Source organism: Fundulus heteroclitus, chromosome 19 (assembly GCF_011125445.2).
Source record: "Fundulus heteroclitus isolate FHET01 chromosome 19, MU-UCD_Fhet_4.1, whole genome shotgun sequence".
Lineage (NCBI taxonomy): Eukaryota > Metazoa > Chordata > Actinopteri > Cyprinodontiformes > Fundulidae > Fundulus > Fundulus heteroclitus.
The window spans coordinates 10004225-10025082 of NC_046379.1; the positions used below are offsets into that span (position 1 = coordinate 10004225).

The 20858-nt window shown below is 38.4% G+C and overlaps 3 protein-coding genes across 7 annotated transcripts; 1 reads left to right on the top strand and 2 right to left on the bottom strand.

Moving 5' to 3' along the window:
- Nucleotides 1-237: 237 nt before the first annotated feature.
- Nucleotides 238-8248, top strand: ttc8 (tetratricopeptide repeat domain 8). Of its 4 annotated transcripts, XM_012851938.3 has the most exons (15): nucleotides 984-1205; nucleotides 1484-1507; nucleotides 1652-1772; nucleotides 1887-1950; nucleotides 2046-2205; nucleotides 3239-3328; nucleotides 3416-3460; nucleotides 3561-3646; nucleotides 3722-3809; nucleotides 3905-4015; nucleotides 4112-4251; nucleotides 6538-6712; nucleotides 6870-6992; nucleotides 7506-7589; nucleotides 7688-8248. In XM_012851938.3, exons 1-15 carry the CDS (start codon nucleotides 1092-1094, stop codon nucleotides 7802-7804), a joined length of 1542 nt encoding a protein of 513 aa, XP_012707392.2. In that variant the 5' UTR covers nucleotides 984-1091; the 3' UTR covers nucleotides 7805-8248. The 4 variants fall into 4 exon arrangements, with proteins under 4 accessions (XP_021166037.1, XP_012707392.2, XP_012707398.2 ...); XM_021310362.2 differs by lacking the exons at nucleotides 984-1205; nucleotides 1484-1507 and adding an exon at nucleotides 238-438; XM_012851944.3 differs by lacking the exon at nucleotides 1484-1507.
- A 33-nt stretch (nucleotides 8249-8281) lies between these two features.
- Nucleotides 8282-13115, bottom strand: LOC105917223 (C-type lectin domain family 4 member M). Its single transcript, XM_012851965.3, has 6 exons — nucleotides 12927-13115; nucleotides 12629-12745; nucleotides 11266-11514; nucleotides 11012-11175; nucleotides 8580-8716; nucleotides 8282-8466 (listed from the first exon to the last, which is right to left on the bottom strand). The coding sequence occupies exons 1-6, from the start codon at nucleotides 13027-13029 to the stop codon at nucleotides 8316-8318; spliced, it is 921 nt and encodes a 306-aa protein (XP_012707419.3). The 5' UTR covers nucleotides 13030-13115; the 3' UTR covers nucleotides 8282-8315.
- Nucleotides 13116-15146: 2031 nt separating this feature from the next.
- Nucleotides 15147-18713, bottom strand: LOC118556608 (CD209 antigen-like protein E). 2 transcript variants are annotated; one of them, XM_036151098.1, is made up of 6 exons: nucleotides 18580-18713; nucleotides 18155-18256; nucleotides 17555-17812; nucleotides 16091-16254; nucleotides 15787-15923; nucleotides 15147-15668 (listed from the first exon to the last, which is right to left on the bottom strand). In XM_036151098.1, the coding sequence occupies exons 1-6, from the start codon at nucleotides 18656-18658 to the stop codon at nucleotides 15512-15514; spliced, it is 897 nt and encodes a 298-aa protein (XP_036006991.1). In that variant the 5' UTR covers nucleotides 18659-18713; the 3' UTR covers nucleotides 15147-15511. The 2 variants fall into 2 exon arrangements, with proteins under 2 accessions (XP_036006991.1, XP_036006990.1); XM_036151097.1 differs by having other exon boundaries at nucleotides 18155-18268.
- Nucleotides 18714-20858: the final 2145 nt, after the last annotated feature.

Below are 20858 nucleotides of genomic sequence, written 5' to 3' on the forward strand. Positions count from 1 at the left end.
GCACTTGTCTCTTCTCAGTGCTGATCTGGACCTCCACAATAAACCTAGAGGAACCCACCCACTGCAAATTATATTGAATAAACCTTTCTTGTGTCCGTTAACAAACATGACATTTGCTGTTACAGGCAATAGACAGTGACAGAGGTGTCCCAGCAGCGCCCAGTTTATCATCGGCTGGAGCCTTGTTGGTTTGTGTATTTTTCTCATTGATCTGGACCAATTAAATTTTTTTCTGAAGGTTTCTTTCATCTCATTTTGCAAAGGATTAAGCTCACTAACTTTAGGCTTTTGAAAAAGCCCTGCGCTTGAACCGATGAAAGTATATGGACAATGCTAAAAAGTTATGTCAGTGGAAGAAAACCAAATTATTTAAATCCAACCATGTCTGCCAAGGTGAAAAACCACAATAATGCCAAAGCTTTCTGATGGCTGGAAAAGGTATGTGGAACATTTAACTCAACATTATTGGGGGTGTATTTATGTATTTGTATCTGCATAAATACTAAGAAAAAACTGCAATAAATTTAAACTTGCGCACAAAAGTCTTTTTTTAAATCATAGGAGTTGTTTGTGAAATTATTATTACTCTCTGTTAAAAAATGGTTCAACTGCATTGTTAAATTAGACCAAAATACGTTGTGACGTGCATGTCTAAGCTAAACTTGACTTAAAAATAGGCCTCTCTTTAACTCTTTTAGAACTAAATTAGGTAAAATAAAATAAACAATTGGTTTTATATGCTTCTACTTTTTTTTTTTTTTGTTCCCACTAATGATAAATGCCCCATGATTAGATTGTAAGAACTTCAAAAACCTGACAAAGTAGTTTACAATTTATTGAGGCATTTACGAGGCTAACATGCTTTTCATGTGACTTTGACATTCACTACAGCAACCCCACTATTTATTCTACTGAAGTCGAATGATTTTGGTTTAAACTAAAAGGTTTTATTTCACTTGTCAACTTTTGACCGGAAGTTCCGGTTGATAAGCGCCACCCGCTGTTGCTAAGTAACCAAAGAAGCTTTAGCTTCGCCATCGCCTTGTCTTCGTTTAGCATCTCGATAGCTGAGTTTAAAACCTTGCACGGCGATGGAAGTGACGATGGACCCTTTGTTTCTCGCGTGGAGCTATTTCAGGAGGCGAAAGCTTCAACAGTGTTCAGAGATTTGTAGTAAACTATTGCAAGAAAATCCCTACGACCAGGTAATGCTGTAGTTAGCCGACCGTGCTAGCATGCTAACACAGTTTTAAACCTGCTGCAGATTAATCCCGATTACTCTTGTACGTGAACCACAACTCACTGAGGCTGCGTGCGTTTTTATTCATTTGAACTATCACAATAATTTTTGCTGTTTATTCCTTTGTTTTTGGCTTTATTTTCTTCTTTCCTTTGCATTTCTTTTTTAAATATGTCTTTCCTCCTTTTATCTTTCTTTACACCCTGGTTGTATTCCTCTCTGTTACTCACTGCATGTCTCAAGGACTCATCTTTACTTATCTCAGAGGTAACAAAAGTACTGAGCTCTATTCCTGTATTTTAGTTAGTTTGTTTAGTTTGCATGTCCATTGTTCATCGGAGCCTGATGGTAACTTGTTTGTCTTTAGCTGTATTTTGGTGCCATGTATGATTCAAACATTGGATTTCACAGGCTGCATGGAGCTTAAAAACCAGAGCCCTCACAGAGATGGTGTACGTTGATGAAGTTGATGTTGACGAGGAGGGGATTGCTGAGATGATGCTGGATGAGAGCTCTATAGCACAAGTTGCACGTAGGTTCCAGCTTTTCCTTAGCACACTATTGTAAATTACAACATGGGAAGAAAAAAAACACTCTGATAACACTTAATCAGTGAGAAACTTCAAGCAGTAAAACTCTCTTTTAGGACCTGGAACATCGCTGAGACTTCCTGGAACAAGTCAGGGTGGTGGTCCCACTCCAGCAGTCAGGTACGTAGCCTTTAAGTTTTGATATATCACAACTTAACAATAATCACCAACGGTCTTAAAAAAAACACCCGATTTCCTTGGTTTCCGATGTTTAGGCCAGTGACACAATCAGGACGTCCTATTACAGGCTTTGTGAGACCCAGCACGCAGTCGGGGCGTCCTGGAACGATGGAGCAGGCCATTAAAACCCCACGCACTGCAAGCACTGCTCGTCCTGTCACTAGTTCTTCTGGTAGATTCATTCGTTTGGGAACTGTGAGTGCTCATATGCAAATACACTCTACCTACAAAACAAAACATGTGCACTATCCTATCAGACTGTTTGGATCATATTTTGAAATTAACTGCGTAGAAATTATTTGAGAGATTGACATGTTGTTAATATATACAGTGTCGACAATATTAATTGACTACCCCGGTAAAGATGTGTAAAAAAAAACATCACATAATCTCACAATGAAAAGTTTAGAAAAAGGAAAGTTTAAAAAAGAAAATTGATTCATTGTGTAAAATTAACACCAGGAAAAACTTGTTTTTATTAAAGTCACCAGTGACACATTTATTGGTGCCCCTGCTGTTGTAACTTTGCACGGCTCCCATTTCCCCACAAGATAACGTTTGGATTCTTCTAAAACCTTTCACAAGGTTGGAGGATGTGCAGAGAATAATCTTTAAAATATTTATTAATCGTTTTGGAAAGCCGACATGTTTATGATGGACTTACAAACACAACCTGTTTGCATCCAGACAGAATCTAATGGTTGCAATGCAGACTTGTTACTCAAGATGTCAATATTTGCTGCAATTCTCTAAAAGTGGACTTTGGAGATCTTTTTGTTTTACCTGTGCAGTGCAAAGGTTGGTACGAGTCCTCATCCAGATGAGTGGTCAGTGGCTAAAAGATATGTGGTATTACCACATATTTATCCCCCAAAACAACAAAAAGTTGTGAATTACTTATCAAACATTCCTAAAAAAAAGAAAATTATATATCTAAGAAAATGCTTCAGTTATATTTAATTTAAAAGGATTGTTAGGACTAACAACAATTATGCCACCAGTTACTTTATTTCGTATTTCAAGGGTCTTCTTTCCGTAATCAAAGGTTGAAATTATCTAACAAGTGTGAGCATATGCCTCGGGTCTAAAGAGGAATTTATTTCAAGTCTCTTTAAACATTTAGACAGTGGTGCCATTAAATTTGACCGTTACAATGTCTTCACAAAAGATCAATCAGGTATTTTCTGAATTGAATTTCCCAACAGTGCATTTTCCTTTTTCCCCACAGGCTTCAATGCTGACCAATCCAGAAGGACCTTTTATAAATTTGTCAAGAATAAATCTGTCCAAGTATTCCCAAAAGCCCAGTTTGTCCAGAGTAAGACCAAGAAATGTCCCTCCCAGCGATTTATTATAATTCTTTTAGTTTGATCAAATTTCATATGATCAAATTTTATCTTTGCAGACTTTATTTGAGTACATCTTTCATCATGAAAACGATGTTAAAAATGTAAGTGTTGCATTCGCATGTGCCATGAAGAGAATTGTTTAGCATTTTTAATGTGTTTGCCACTGGATGCTAACAAAGGTGGCTTTTATTTTCTGCTTAGGCTTTAGATTTGGCAGCTCAAGCCACTGAGCATGCACAGTTCAAAGATTGGTGGTGGAAGGTTCAACTGGGAAAGTGTTACTACAGGTAGGTTCGTCTCACAGATGCAAACATTACTATGATTTCTGAAAACTGTGGTTAACTCGTTTTTTGCCTCTTCAGGCTGGGTTTATACAGAGAAGCAGAGAAACAGTTTCGATCGGCTCTCAACCAGCAGGACGTGGTAGATACGTATCTCTACCTCACAAAGGTAGCAACTAAACTGGGACTGCATGTATTTCCTTTCCTGGAGCACATTTAATAGATTGTTAAATTTAAAACGTTTTTGGATGTGTTTCCTTCAAGGTTTATCAGCGCTTGGATCAACCAATAACAGCCCTCAACCTTTTTAAGCAAGGCCTGGACCACTTTCCTGGTGAGGTCACTCTTCTAACGGGAATTGCCCGCATCCATGAGGTACATTGTGCTGGCGTGAAGCCCTGTCAGTCTCCTGTCATGATTTAAATGAGAAAAGTGCCCGTATTTCTCGTTTCTAATGGGATTTTATTGCAGGAGATGAACAACATTTCCTCGGCCACAGAATACTACAAGGAGGTCTTGAAGCAGGACAACACCCACGTGGAGGCGATTGCCTGCATAGGCAGCAATCACTTCTATACTGATCAGCCCGAGATCGCGCTGCGGTTCTATAGGTCAGGCAGACCAACACTACCATTAAGCTGCCGTTATAGTAGTACGGGTTAAAGCAGGGGTGTCAAACTCATTTCTATATGGGGCCACTTTGGCGTCATGAAGTCATTAAAAGGGCCGGTTGCACGTGCATAGACGATACTTTTCATTTCATAATTTCATTCCAGTTCACATAGAAGTATAAAAAATGCACAGTAACATAAAAGCAGCAACCTTAGGCCCAGTTTATACAGTTTATCTGCAAAAAAAGTTGATATTGGGGTGAGTTACACTTACAGGAGGCACAGATTTAGCCACTTTATACACTTTAAAAGGATATATGCCTCTACTTTATGACATGATATGCCTTTTTTTTGGCTCTTGAGGGCCGGATAATTTACCTTGACGGGCCGGATTCAGCCCGCGGGCCTTGAGTTTGACACCTGTGGGTTAAAGTGTCCGTCAAAAGCATTTGAATCTGTTAAAGCTTTTTATATTTTGTCAAGTTACAACCTCAAACTACAAATGTGATTGACCAATACAAACTAGTGCATAGTTGAGAAGTAGGAGGGTTTTAGAAATTTAAGTCTGAAAAGTCTGGCTTGGGCTAGGGCTTTGTGGAACCACCTTCAGCTGCAAGTATAGTAAAAAAAAAAATCTCTTGGAGTATGTCTCTGCTAGCTTTGCACATTTGGAGACTGTCCTTTTGTTTTTGCAAAATAGCTCAATCTTGGTCAGACTCCATGGGGATTATCTGTGAGCATCGGTTCTCTCAACATAGCTTCTCTGTTGGATTAAAGTTTGAATTTTCAAAACATGAAAACGTTTTGATCTAAATCATTGTATTGTAGCTCTGCCCGTGTTTTTAGGCTCATTTTACAGGTTTTGTTCTAGGATAGCCCTGAATTTAGTTTTGTCCGTCTTCCCAACAACTCTGACCGGCATCCCTGTCCCTGGTGCAGAAGCGTATTCACACGGTGTGATGCTACCACCACCGTGGTTCATCATGGAGCTGCTGTGCTCAGATTTTTTCATATAGGCCAGAGAGTTAAATCATGGTCTCCTTAGAGCAGAGCACGTTTTCCACACGTCCTTGGACGGGTCCTGGCAATGTTTGGATGTTAACTAGATCTTTCTTTTAGGAAGTGCTATTTTCCTGCCATGTCGAGTGCACTACTAATAGACACACTGTTAACTGATTCTCCTGGCTATGATTAAAGCTCTCCTTGCTCAGCTTGTCAAATCAGCAAACAGACTTAAATTGGAGGGAACTGGACATAGTTGAGTTTTTTTCTCTCCTTTGTGAAAGTGCATCAAGTGTGACATGAACCTGTCTTTGGCTGAGAAGCTGGTTTCGCACCTTCAGAATGATCTGTTCCGCTCTGTGTCCTTTGATAGAGGACTTGAGGCGTATCCATCCATCCATTTTCCATACCGCTTAATCCCTCATGGGGTTGCGGGGGTTGCTGGTGCCTATCTCCAGCTGTCAATGGGCGAGAGGCGGGGTACACCCTGGACAGGTCGCCAGTCTGTCGCAGGGCAACACAGAGAGACAAACAGGACAAACAACCATTCACACCTAAGGACAATTTGGAGAAGCCAATTAACCTAACAGTCATGTTTTTGGACTGTGGGAGGAAGCCGGAGTACCCGGAGAGAACCCACACATGCACAGGGAGAACATGCAAACTCCATGCAGAAAGACCCAGGGGTGTACTCGAACCCAGGACCTTCTTGCTGCAAGGCAACAGCGCTACCCACTGCGCCACTGTGCAGCCGACTTGAGGCGTATGCTGTTCAGAACCAGTTTTTGCTGTCTGCATATCAGACTGAACCAAAAGGGGGTTTCTGAAATCGGCAAGATTTCTGGAAATGCGCTCGTAGTCTCCAACTAACATGAGGGTATCTTTCCTAAGTTGTAACGCATCATGCCTGTGCAAATTCTCAGTTTTCCGGGTCACCGCAACAGCAAACAGGCTTAGATCGGAGCGCTCGATGCACTCTCACAAAACCACAACTATCCGGTTGCCTCCGATTTAAGCCTGTTTGCTGTTGCGATGACCCGGAAAACTGAGAATTTGCACAGGCAACTTGTCAGATATTTAGAGTAAACTACTCATATGATAACTGTCAACTTCTTGCTCTGGATTTTACCTAGAGATATCAGAGTAAAGGGGATCGAATACAAATACAATCCCAATGAAGTACATTGAAGTTGTTGTAACCTGGAAAAAAAATGTGAACTACTGTGAGAGGTATTAATACTTTCCGATGTGCTGATTGCTTGAGCGTGCTTCTTCTTTTCCTAGGCGGCTTCTCCAGATGGGCGTGTATAAATGCCAGCTGTACAACAACCTGGGCCTCTGCTGTTTCTATGCGCAGCAGTACGACATGACGCTGTCGTCGTTTGAGAGGGCTCTGGCACTGGTGGCCAGTGATGAGGAGCAGGCAGATGTCTGGTACAATATCGGACATGTGGCTGTGGTGAGTCAGCAAGCTAAAACAAATACCACAATGTCGATTTTTTTGTGTCTGTTCCTTTACGAGGTTTGCACAAAATAGAAATCAGATGTTGTTAGAAAACATTTAGATGCTAGTGCAACATTTTCAAAGATTGATTTAATGAGTTGTGTGTTTAAAGGGCATCGGAGACTTGACGCTGGCATATCAGTGTTTCAAACTGACCCTGGCTTTCAATAATGATCACGCCGAGGCGTACAACAACCTGGCGGTCCTGGAGCTGCGAAAAGGTCGTATTGAGCAGGTGAGGACGTAGATTTTATTTATCTGCTAAAAATGGGATAATAAATACATAGTTTTTGACTATTGTGGTGGAACATGTCATGTATTCTTTTACCTTTTTGACAAAATATAAATAAACAACGAATACAGCATTTATTGTTTTAGTGTTTTTCCACAACATTTTTATTGCATTAGGTAGCATGTTAACAAGTAATAGAAACCTTTTGTGTTGGTATCACCATTATAAAGATAAGACGATTCCATATTAGTCCATATTACCAAGAGTTTTGTGATAAATTGTGTTACTATTCATTTGTAACTGGATATTACATGACTGAGTTAATCCAAAAAAACAATAGGTTGCCTGTTTGTTAATAGATCATACATCTCTCTGTAAGCCATCAGTATAAAGATACAAGATGACAAAGGTTTTTACAAAAGATAAGCTGTTTGGATAGCATTAGGTAGAAGACATTGCATTTTTAATGTACATTCTGATGAAATGTGTTCATAAGAAACATTGTCTCTGATCCAGTCCAAAGCCTTCCTACAGACAGCGGCGTCGCTGGCCCCTAACATGTACGAGCCCAACTACAATCTTTCCATTCTGTGTGAAAAGGTAAAAACACTTCTGCAGCGTACATTTGAACCTCCAAGCAGTCGATTTATGTCAATAAAAGAATAACTTTGATATGTATGTCTTTTGTCTGTGTCCAGATTGGAGACCTTCAGAGCAGCTACACTGCAGCCCAGAAGTCTGAGGATGCTTTTCCAGAGCACGCCGACACACAGAAGCTGCTCAAGCAGCTTCGGCACCACTTTGCGGTGCTGTGAGGTTCGAAAGCCACCGGGCATGTTATGAAAGTAGTAAAAGGTGGGCAGAAAAAACAACAGGGGCATTAGTTTTATTTATGTTCATTTGTACAATAGATCAGTGAATAAATCAACTGCATGAGATATGTACTCCACTTTGCTAAATATTTATTAGGTGTTTCTAACAAAATGATGGAATAACCTTGAAATGCCTCTCTGTTGTATTGTAGATATGTAAAGGACACCTGTTATTTGTTATTTCACTCAATTCCTTGTTAAATTCATGAGAGTTTTATAATTATAATTAATTGCAAAAATGTTATAGTTAAGTCAAATATTTGCTGCTATACAAAAAAAAAAAAACTTAACATGGATGTATTTTCAGACAAAGATTTTTGTAGTTCCGATGTTCCTTGCTGTTTTGTAGTTCATATAGGGTAAACAATAAAGAAACAGCACTAAGGATCTGCTGTGGTTTAGTTCATTTGTTGCCTTGTCAAATAAAACCAGGACTTTCAAAAGAAGTATTTCATTATCTAAAAGATCTTGGTGCCATTTCACAAACCCACTTCAGGTTATAGCTACACGGCGCATCATTCCAAGACAAGAAAGGGTTGCTTTTGGGATATACGGCTGCACAGTCCTCATTGTTCTGGTTGTTTGGTTCTCCGATGTTCCAGAACCTGCAACAAATAGTCGCTTTGTTGAGTGGTAATATATGCTCCGACGCAGTTTGTTTAATACCACAGATGCCTTTGGAGTTAAGACGGGTTTATCAAGAACATGTAACTTTTACCCCTCAGTCAGTCTTGTCCCATCCACCCATTTCCAAACTCCTTCCTCTTCCACGTCTCTCAGTCCGATCCAGAAACCATTCTGGGACATTGGTCTCGAGGGGTCTTGATTAGTGCTTATCAACCTAGTTACTCCAAGCTGACAAAAAAATATATATTTTACACACAGATGATGTTCATGGACGCATACAATGCAGTGAAAAAGGATTTCTCAATATTTGATTGTTTCTGAGGTTTGTGTCACACTCAAATAATTAAGATGATTTAACCTGAGTACGTCTAAAAGGCCGATATCAAATGACTTCCTTTCTTAGGGGGAGAAAAAAAATACATCATGATGATCCCCAGACAACTGGTAAAGGGTTTACTGGGTTACATCCTGTTACACCGGACATGAAACCAACACAGCTTTCCAATAACAGAACACCATACTGTGAGTTGAAGATGGTGGTGGTAGTGTTATGATTTGGTGCTCCTTTGTTTCTGCAAGATCTAAACAGCTTCTCTTAATGAAGGGAAAAAAATCACAGAGGCATGTCCTGCCATGAGATCAAGACCTGAAGCCACACTTGGGTTATGCAGCAGGACAATGACCCAAAGCACACCAGCCAGTCTACCACTGAATGGGCCGACACTTTTAAAGGTTTTGGAGTGGCCTAGTTAAAGTCTAACCTGACAACAGCCAGCTGCATGTTTCGCTCCGCCTAGCTCCACTCACATACATCTGGGACACCGCGATAGAAATTGCCTTTATTGAAGGCTGGGCCTTATCAAAACTCCTTGCATATGATTGGATAAGCCACTTGTCTGTCATCTTTATTGACGTGCTATTTCAACCACTCACACCGAAGCTAACCCGTGACGCTGATGAGACCGACGCAGGTCTCATCAGACACAAACACATTTTTTTTTATGTGTTTGCGGCTCTTGTGGCACGCATTTTATTGACAGTGAGCTGACAGGAAGAGGGGGGAAGACAGGCGGCAAAGCGCCGCGGGTCGGAGTCGATCCCGGGCCGACCGCGTTGAGGACTAATAGGCCTCCTTATATGGTTGGCGCTAACCGCTCCGGGGCGCGTCCGCGTTGCGCGTACGCGCCCCGGAAAACAAAACTTGCCAAATCCGGTCGGGAGAAGGGCGAAAACATGGTTTCCACCAACAAAAGCCTTCAGAGGCGTTCTCTGATGTTCTTTTAATGAAACAATATTAGATAGATTGGACAACACAGAAGAAATAGCAGCATCAATGCTAACGCTTGCTTCCTCGATGCGAGCCGCCATTGTTGTTGGAATCTCACGGTTGCTTCTCCGCTACGTCACATCCAGGAAACACCCGCCCTGCGTCCTGATTGGCCAGACCATAAATTTGGTTGGGGAAATAATTTTCAATGAGCCGTGTCCCAGATGTATGTGAGTGGAGCTAGGCGGAGCGAGACATGCAGCTGGCTGTTGTCAGGTTAGTTAAAGTCTGGACTTCACTTGGATTGAGATGCTGTGGCTTGAGCTTAAACAGGCTTTTTATGCTCGAAAGCTCTCCAGTTAAAGTAATACTACAACGAAGAGTGGGCCAAAGTTCTCTAAAGTGAAGTTTAAGACTCATTGCCAGTTATTGCACACACTGGATGGGAGTTGTGGCCAAATGCGCCACAAACAATAAAGTTCAGGTGACAAATCCTATTTTGAAGCACTATATCATCTAGAATGAATAGTTATTAGTAGGTGCTAAAATATTAAAGGTAGAGTCGACGATTTTTCCAGAAGTTTCCCCAACTCCTTTTTGAATAACTGAGTGTCAAGACCGTCTTACCTTGGTCTTCTGCTCCTCGGGGGATCATGTGGACAAAAAAATCTCCCAAATCCGCTCTGGTCTTATTTCTTTCTACTGAGGCCATCCTTTTCTTCTCATAAACATAAAAGTGTTTTGCTTCTTGCGACTCTCAGCCCTGTTCAAAGTATACGGTGAGAGCAGCAGAGCTACAATGAACGGCTAACACCGAAGCTAACTGCTAAGCTAACCGGATACATAAAGACTAGAAGTGCGCAGCCAGCAAGCAGAAACTAACAGGGAACACGCTGGCGTTTTGTGAGCATGTCAGAATGATTGGCATGTGGGACAACCAATAGATAAGGTGATTTCCCCAAGAACTTGAGGGACAGAGGTGAACGAGGGCAGAACCAAAACTCTGACCAATCTCTGCCATTCGGACCGAACAGCAGGGATTGGTCAGAGTTTTTACAAACCAGCAGCTTCCACAGAGATCGATTCTTTTTTTTTTCTTTTTCTGAATATATAATGTACAGACTACTGTCAAGATGGAAGAACAGTTTCACCAAGTATAACAAAAAGTGTTTCTGAACAGGATTACCAACTATAGCTTTAAAGCTCGGACCAGTGTTGTCCCACAAACATCAGTCAGTAGTGTTAATAGGTCTTACATGCTTCTCTCTGCTGTTTATGATTGCCAAGTCACCTCCTAGTCTCCTGCAGGACTGCCGGGCCTCGTTCCACGATATGCGGTAAGCGGTGTCAGAAAGAGGGAAGTAATAGCAGGTCGAGCTCATGAAAGCCCATCCAGGCAAACAGTGTCGGCAGCCCTCCTCTGTTGCCAAAGAAAAAAGGGAATCACAATGTCCTGTTGGCTGGTTTACAGTAACAACACATGAGATGTAACGATTGAAAAGCTTCTCACTCAGCATCGGTAGGTGGGACTTCAACGTTGCAATGTCCACCTGCATCTTTTCAACCTGCTTTTCATAGTCTTTGACTCTAAGGCTCTGGTGTTCCAGCTCCCACTTGATGACTTGCTGCTCGCTGAGCTCCATCGCCAGCAGTTTCTTGGCTTCATCCCTGCTTCGAACCGCGGCGTCGTAGGAAGCCTGAAGTTTGGTTATCTCACTGCTGATGTCTCTTACTATGTTGTTGTCAGTAAGTTTGTTATCTGTGGGCAACGATAATAGTGTTACAAAAAATTCTGTTGATAAAAAAAAAAAAATATTTGCTCATAATTCTTAAAGTACATATTTCATAGATTTACAGTTAACCTTTAACAGTCTATACCAAGTGGTGTTACACAATTATAGATTTAAAACAAGCCAAAAAATAATGATATATCTAAATAGCATGTAAATTAAAACATTTTATTTACATGTTTAATCCTATGAGCAATAGATTGAGCTAGAAAGAGGCAGTTCCCTCCTAACTTCAGTTCTGTTTACCACACAGGTACTGTGATATTTTAGGCCTTATTGGTTCATTTATACATTTATAATCCAGGCAGCATTAAGATTAAAGTCTATCATAAACTGGAAGATAGCGGAACACCAGAGTTGCAAGTTTAACATGAAAAAAGGCACTGCTACAAAATAAACATATTTAGGCTCGATAAATAAATTTGCTTCTTGTCAAGCAGACTGTCCAAACCTTTCTTTTGGAGTTTGGTTGAGCTATTTGCCCAGAACAACAAGAATGATGTTTGAGGGAATGATTTTCAAATTTAAGGGCTCTATCAAAGTTGGTGCAGGAAACATTATGCTGAGGGTCTGTTTCACTGCACCCATGTGGATTAGAGAGAACCTGTGCTTTTAAAACTACTTAAAAAAATGTTGAACTTGCGTTTTGCATAATTATTCCACTAGGGGGGAAAAAAAACTGTTCAAATATCTGTCATTAAAATCTAAAAATAAATACGATATTCATGCCCATGATGAGGGCATTTAAACCTTCGACCTGCAGTGTATCTGAAAATATTGGTGCAAATCATGTTTTCTTATGTTCACATGACAGTAACAATTCTTGTTAAAAATACTTGTGTTATATATATATATATATATATATATATATATATATATATATATATATATATATATATATATATATACCCAGTAAATTTCCTAAGGTGGTTGATTTTGGATCATAACGTGTCACAGAAAGGTTTGAAGCCATCATTAATCCCTCACTGTCCCATCCTCAATTTACTGGAACAATCTTTACACACCATGCGTGGCATTAAACATTAGCGTTAGTTTATAGTTACTTCAGTAAAAATAACTTACAGTAAACTCCCAGGCCAATGTTGACCACTAGCAGGATGACCGCGAGCACCGCCAGGCTCACTTTGAGCAGATTGTAGAGATTCATGCTTGATTCAGGTCTCGTTGTCGACAAAGTCACTACACAGGAAATATCAGAGCCATTACCAGTACAGAAACAGAGGAATATTATAGACAGTATAAGCAAGAGAAAAAAATATAAAAAGCTAGATGGATGTCTTCAATATATCACAAGAAACGATCACGTTTGTGTGTCTGGAAAACTTTTTTCAAATTATAATCTCTGATTGTTTTTACATACCTTGATTTTCCTGATTTGAGGGAAGATAATGCTCTTCTTCAACGAGGGCCTCCTGACTGGTCAGTTTGTTATAAGGACGACCTGAATTTAGTGTTCCCTCCATTTTTGAATGTTTAATTGAAAATGGGCTTACAGAAACATCCAGCGCAGGTTGTTTGCCAGGACATTGCCCTGTGAGCAGTTGTGTGTGCGTGTGTAATGTTACGCACAGAAAAAGTTCATTTGTTAAACATTGACAGGGAGTAAACCAAGTGCCTAGCTTGGACTTTAGCAAGGCTTACTGGGGCCCCCAAAATTTCTCATCTTGTAATAAATGGATGTTTTGAAATACAGTGAAGCCCAAAAACATTCATACCTCTGGCAGATTTAGTTTTAAAACCTTATTTACCTGCTTGCCCTATTTGACAGGAATATTTAAGTCTCATCAGATGCTAAGAACTATTTGCTAACTTTTTAGCTTCTCGGGAAGTATTGTTGTTGCATTCAACTTTAATATTGTTTTATGTCTGTGTGTTATGTGTGAATTCTGAGCCGATGTCTCACAAAAACTTAATTATGATTACGTAACAACGATAAATGATTCTTTATTCTACCCTAACCCTAATCTTTAGCTCCCTCCAAAGATTATTTATAATCTTTAAGTCGGAACTTTGGCTGAGCCACTCCAAAACCTAAATAGTACTTTCTAATGAGAAGAAACATTCCAAAAAAAGAAAAAAGTAAAAAACAAAGCAACAGGACTTGTTTTCCGTAGCTGAAGACGTTTCACTTCAGGAAGCGAAACGTCTTCAGCTACGGAAAACAAGTCCTGTTGCTTTGTTTTTTACTTTTTTTGGAATGACCATGACCTGGATGACTGAGAATCTTCACCAGCAATAAGAAGAAACGTGTTGGGAAAATTTCCGTGTTAGAATAATTTGAGGCTTTAGTATATAATGCATCAACATGTCTGTCTCACATGAAGCTGCAGCTACTGTCAGCATTTCATAAATGCATTTAAGCTTTTATTATATATCCTGTATACAGTTGGGTAAAAACTTGGGGCTACCTTGACAACAATTGATATGTTTTTCTAAAATGGTATTAGAACATGCTGATATTTAATTTCAGTTTTAACAATATTATAAAATAATATTGAAGTAATATTTAAAATGAAACATTAAAACTAAAGAAAATGCATTTTAAAAGCCTTTCTAAGACACAAAAAACGAATTCCAGCAAAAGAATAAATTAGCACACAGATTACAATGGTTTATGTGCCTAGTAAGGAACTTAGAGAGGTTTCACATGAAATGCCATTCCTCTGTATAGAAGTGGTGGACATTTAAAACATTGTCAACATGCCCAGGTCTGGCCATCTGAGCAAGTTTACCCCAAAAGCAGAACTCAAGATGCTTAAAAAAAACATCTCACAAAATCTTAGTGTCCTCACAAAACATGGGAAGTCCAATGTTTTTCTCATGACTGTATTTTGATGTGCTCCTTACGGCGTGCACATATTGGGCCAGGGTATGTCGCTTTTGCTATAAAATCACCATTTTCTTATCTTTTTATATTTAAGGATCAACTGACCATCAGGAAAGAGTACAGATGATTATTAGTCAAATTATACAAAAAATGTGTTATTTCACATGATACATTCTCAGTTTGTGTTGATTCTATAACAGTGTCACACATGTCAGGTAGACATGGCATGTGATAGCTGCGGCATTTGTGCAGCAGAATTGTTTAACATATCCAAAAATCCGTGCCAGGCTTGCTCGGCTGGCGGTCCAGGTGTGTGTGCTACCGTGTTAACTGCATAGCAGGGTGATGTGATGCTGGACGGTAATTTTCCTATGCCACTGGGTCATCCTTCTCCATTTAAATGCAGGTACGATAAAGGAAGAAAAAATTAAACCTTGACAAATAAGATGGAAATGATTTGTAAACACTGTGACATACGGCAGCTGTTTAACGTTGAACGCGAACAACTTTAAGGTTAGCATCTGCTGCTTTGAAGCTTGCTATTGGTGCTAAACTAAAAATGTATTTCACTGCTTTTTTTCATATTCACGAAACCTTGAGTAATTCGTGAAAAGTTAAAAAGGTAATGTTTTCTACGTCTATTTTATCATTAGGACCCCCGCATTATTAGACAAGTATAAAAAGTGCAACAGATAGACAAGTCAAACCATGACTGAAATGTTCTAGACTGATAAGAGATTCTTTCAAACACAGTTTATGAATTATAAAACTTTTATTTCTGAGAACAAACAACAGAGATTCTTAGCTTTGCACATAATATTGCTTAAACCTCACTTCTGAATGTGTCAGTACACACCAAGTAACTAACTTATCAATTTACTGATACTTGTACCTATAAGAGAAACTTGTAAGGCACCAAAGCAAGCTCTTACCTAGGAGCTTGGCCTTAATGGGGGACATTTTAATCTCTCAAACAAGATGATCTACAACATCTTTGACAAATGAAGAACGTACATTTTCATGATTTTATATATATGTAATCTGTAATCCAATCGCTAAAACAGATCAGACTGATGAACAAAATTCTCCAGGCAGCTCAAACATATTTTTAAATGACTTCATTGATTGCTTGGCCTCATCTCACAGATCCAGTTTAGTAGATGCTCCTGGCAGTTTCCAGTGTACCAAGTCTTCAAATTGTCTCCGTAGTAATGAAAGGCAACACAGTTCCCGCTCTGCGTCCCATTACGACTGGGTTGCCCATTTCTCCAGTACCTGTGGTTGTTAAAGAATATTCAGAGATTCTCGGCATTGTGTTTCCTAAAAGCTATGGTGTTTTTTTTTTTTAAAGTTATTTTAATGTGTTGGCGTTAATAATCACTGAAATTCTTACATCGTGGACGTCTCAGTCACGTTGTTTGTCCATGTCCACGTTCCCGGATGTTGCACATCAGTGAGACCGATCCAGAGACCGTTCATCCACCACGATGAACTACTTGCAATCCTTGGAAAATTCGAACTCATGAGTAGCTTTAAAAAAATAAATAAATCAACATATCAGATAAAACATTAATCGTCTAAATATGGTAATTTAAATATTATAATAAAATTCACAATCACTTTAAATTGTGTTTCCTTAAAACGATCAAAAGATTTGAATTCTTCGAATATAAATCTGTCTTCAATTTTTGACTCACCTGTTCCTCCAAGTTGTTGATCACGAGCAGGTCGCCTCCTTGGCGGACGCAGTCTGCTCTGCTGTCTGTCCAGTTCTTTCTTGAAGCCGGCTCATGTTTAGAAAAGTAATAACATGACGTTTTAAGTAGGAGCCATCCTGCGGGGCATCTGGCACAGTTGTTCTCTGTTTTAACACAAACCAAAGCAGTTTTTTTATTTTTAATCATACAGACATTTTTACATTTTCAGATTGTGCAACACAAGTTGTACAGTTTCTCACAAAGGGTATCATGCCCTTTGAACTTTTTTTTTTTACATGACCACCACAAGCATCAATGTATTTTATAGAAATTTTATGTGACAGACTAACACAAGGTTGTGCAAAAATCTTAAAAGTGTGGCATTTAGTCCTCTTCACTCTGATGCCTCTAAATAAAACCCTGCGCACCCGATTGCCTTCAGAAGGCCTCTAATTAATAAATAGAGGCCTCCTGAGTGTAAACTAATCCAGGAATGAATCCAGCAGTTCTGTGATGCTTCAGAGGTTTGTTAGAGAACAACCAGCATCATAGAGACCAGGGAGCACAGCATACAGGTCACGGACAGAGTTGAGGTGAAGTTAAAAGCAGATTTAGGGTATACAACAATATCCAAATTATCTATTGTCCATTTCTGCTTTCTGTATTTCAGATTTTAAACTGTTTGCTTGTTTTCTAATTTTTAAAGCTATCTATTTATGTCACTTAATTGCACTGTGGGGATAAATAAAATAATTCTAAAAACAAAAACAGAAATGGGAAAAAAATAAAAAACTTGAAACACCTCACAAGATACAGCTCAATCCACTAAAAAATGTTGAGTATTGTTCAACTATAAACCTACTAAGACATGGACACTCACTTAAACTCACAAGCTTGGCAAGGAGAACATTAACCAGAGAAAGAAACGGAGCGTGGTAACCAAAGAATATGTGCAGGTCAGGTGAGAGAACTATTAGTCGTGCACTCCACAAATATGGCATCTATGGAGGGGGTAGCAAGAAGAAAACAATAAGAAGTCCTGTAAAAGCTTGTGCATGTGACAAAAACCATCACACCTTAACACAAGATCCTCCTATTATGACTTATGGAGGTGGAAACATCACGCACTGGGTAGGCTTTATTCAGCCGGGAAGCTTTATGGTGCAGAAATACTAATTAACGGGGTTGGAAATTAATACATGCCACCTTTTTCATTCTTTTTAATAAAAAAAAAAAAAACTTTAAAAAGTATAATTTTTCTTCCACTTTACAAATATGCAGCTCTTCATGGTGGTCTATCACAGGAAACGCCTATTAAACTAATTGAAGTATGTGGTTGGAACGTGATAAAATGTGATGTGCTCAGAGGATAACCACTGATTGATTGACCAAAAAAAAGGATATGAACACTTTTGTAAGACACGGTACAAAAACATCATGTAATTCTTAAAGGCTTAAAGCTACCAAAGGCAGATCTATTGGACTGGAGATGTGTCTTCTCTGTTTGTAGCATGCTAATTGTCCTCTGAAGGCTGTCAGTCAGAGTCTTCTTCTGCCGCACTTCCAGCTTCATTTGGACATGGTTGGCCCGCTCTTTCTTCAATCTGTTCTGGGTCTCCAGTTTGTCTCTTATTAACTCTGTGTGGTTGCGAAGAAAGTTCACCTCAACAAGCAGGGGTGAAGCTGCTAAACCAGGAATCTGAAGGTCCTTGGCATTAGCACCTGGATAATAAAGAAAATGGTGTTAGAGAATACACACTAAAATTGTTGATTCTGTTTCTGGCTTAGGTAACAGCTGGTTGAAACTTTTTTGGTTCAGATCTCAACATCGAAGTGACTGAGCAGTCCTTTAACATTTTAAAACATATAAACTTTACTAATTAGTAATGCAAGAATGTATTTATCACCTTATAACAAAACCTGAACATGTTCACCAGCCTTTCACATCCCAAGTACTGATATTCCTGTTTTTAATATGGCTAATATCTTCCTATTAGTTTGGAGCTCAGCTATCAAATTATCTGGTAACTTTACAATAGTCTATGTTTGTCTTCTCATACTTACAGTAAATCCCAATAACAGCAGCAGAAATGAGCAGAGCAGCATTTAGCAGGCCCAGACTTAGTATAACCAGTCGGTGGTGTTGAAACGTATTTCCACCAATTTCTGCAAACAGACCTTAAACATTTTCGTCAGTGTTGGTTTTCATAGGCAATTCTGTCTTGCTAAGTACTTAAAATATGAACCTGAGGATGTTATATAGTTGATGTTTACCCTCTAATAAGCCTCAGGCAAAACTAGCATTAAAGTTAGACTTTTTAAGGACAAAATACACTTTTTTTAAATTATTGTGACACCATTTTACTTCTTGTAATTACATTCTAAATAGCTGGATAATCTAAAGCTAGGGAAGGTGAATAAAATAAATGAGTAACTTAAAGTGCCAGGCAAATATAGAAAGCTGTAATCCGGTTTCTTGTAAACTCTACCTTGTCCAAATATTCGACGATGAGAATGTGAGCCCTCATCCGTGGTCAAATCTTGATAAATCTTTCCTTCGGACGACATCTTTCCTTCTCTTTTCTACTATGAATTCTGCACTTTTCCACTGCAAGTGGTTTCAATCGATCTGTTTGTCTGCCCTGTTCAAACTAGTGATAAGAGTCATGTGTGGTCATGTTTTAAATGGAGTTCTGGTGAATGTGTTGTAACCAATGGAGTCAGGAGCTAAAGGTTATTGATTAATTTATGATGATGAACTTTATGGTTAAGGGGTTGAGAACAGACATAATGAAGCTTTTAATGTTATTCTGTAGAATCATATTAAATAGCTTAATCCCTAAAATATGCAATATAAATAAATAATCTTGCTTTTATGTAGATGTATATTTTACATATACTCACACTGTATTCTCTAATTGTCGTTTTAAATTACATTTCAACTGTATACAATATAGCATGTTAGTGAGGCAGCCAATTGCACATCAGCAAACTTTATGTCTAGCTTTTGTCCAAATAATGGCATTCCAGCACATTCACAAAAAAAGACAATTATAGAAACAGATGAGTCAACAGAATTTTTTATGCATTCTTATAGAGGATGTGCATAACTATTTTGCTTGTACAACGCAAACATCCAGTAGGTTTATTCAACATTTGATTATCTTAGTTGACCTTTTTTACTTTGTCTTCTCTTAGTTTAACTTAAGGTTGAATTAGCTTAGTTTACCCATGACTTAATCATTTCAGCCTAACTTGTCTTAATTTAGCTTAGTTTGATTTAGCTTAGCTCACCCACTTAATATAGAATAGCTTTTAGCGTTATTTAGCTTTTCTCCTTTATCATTTAACTTATTTAGGTTAGTTTAACTTGTGTTAGCCATCTTTGCCATTTCTTGTTTTATCTTTACTTATATTATTTGAGCAACTGTGTTGTTGTAGTTTTGTTGGTTTAGCTTAGGTTCATTTTTTTCTGGTTTTGTTTAGCTTTAGGTCAATCTAGCCCAGCTTTGTTTGTGTTAGCTAAGCTCACTAGACAACTTAGCTTGCATTTTCTTCTTAGTTTATTTGAGCTTAATTCAGTTGAGTTTGTGTTAACCTAGTATATTTTTTACTAGATTCTCTTAGCTTTGATTATTTAAGCTTTGCTTTGCTTATCTTTGAACCAGCCTTTCTGGTTAGTTGCTGCAGGACCAATAACTAATGGCGTGTTCCATCTGTACTCAGAAGTCGGACATTCCGAAAACCTGTAATAGTAAGCAAACAATAAAAAAGGGTTGTTTGATTTTTGTTTTAATTTACAAAAAAAAAATACATCTAAATACCAACCCTGTCTATTTTTTTGCATTTACAACAGGTTTTATTAAAATTTTATAGTCAATTTGATTGTCTTTCCCATTAAAGAAATGTAATTCTCTTTCCGATACACTCCACTCCCTTACTCAGACTAAAAAGGCATATCCATCCCCACATAGACAATAACAATGTATGATAGGAGTGAGTCTTATTTCCAGTGCGTTAAGGAGTAGGAAAAAGAAAAATGCTCAATAAATCCTACCAATACTGAACTCATTCAGTATATGCAGTTATATTCAATAATTTAGAATATGCCTCTGATTAGGCTCCTTTTCATTCAAAAGTAGTTTTTGAAAATGACTGCCTTTAAACAGGTATTACACATACTTTCTTATTAAACCAACATTTCTGTATAATTTTTTTTATTAGTCAATATTTTATGTAATATTCTAATCTTAATTGTCATGTTTTCATTAGCTCCTAACAGTAAATTTTAATGATTAACAGTAATAATAGCTTAAAAACATCAATCAATTTAATTAGGTCATGTAAAGCGTGCTGAAATGACTGACATCCATGTTTCAATAATAGTCTATTGAATATGGCTGTACATCATAACCATATCTACACTCTCTAGATACTATATTCAGTCTATAATTATTTTCACCTATAATTTGTCATTGATTTCATAACTATCCAGTTTACACAATATTGGGCCAATTTAACTAATACTTATGTTAAAGCTGTGGTATATTCATATACTTTGTGCGTTTTTTATTTACATATATATTTTTTAGATATTGTTGTGGCGCAAACATGGGTGGGAGAACCACAGACATGTATACGTATATGATGGGAGAACACCCTTGTTATATAGAAGAAACAGCGCCATCTACAGTCTAATTCTGATTATCGCAGAATTAAGACTCGATCTCTAGAGAGATAAAATTTACGCTCTACTTAGCTCTATTCT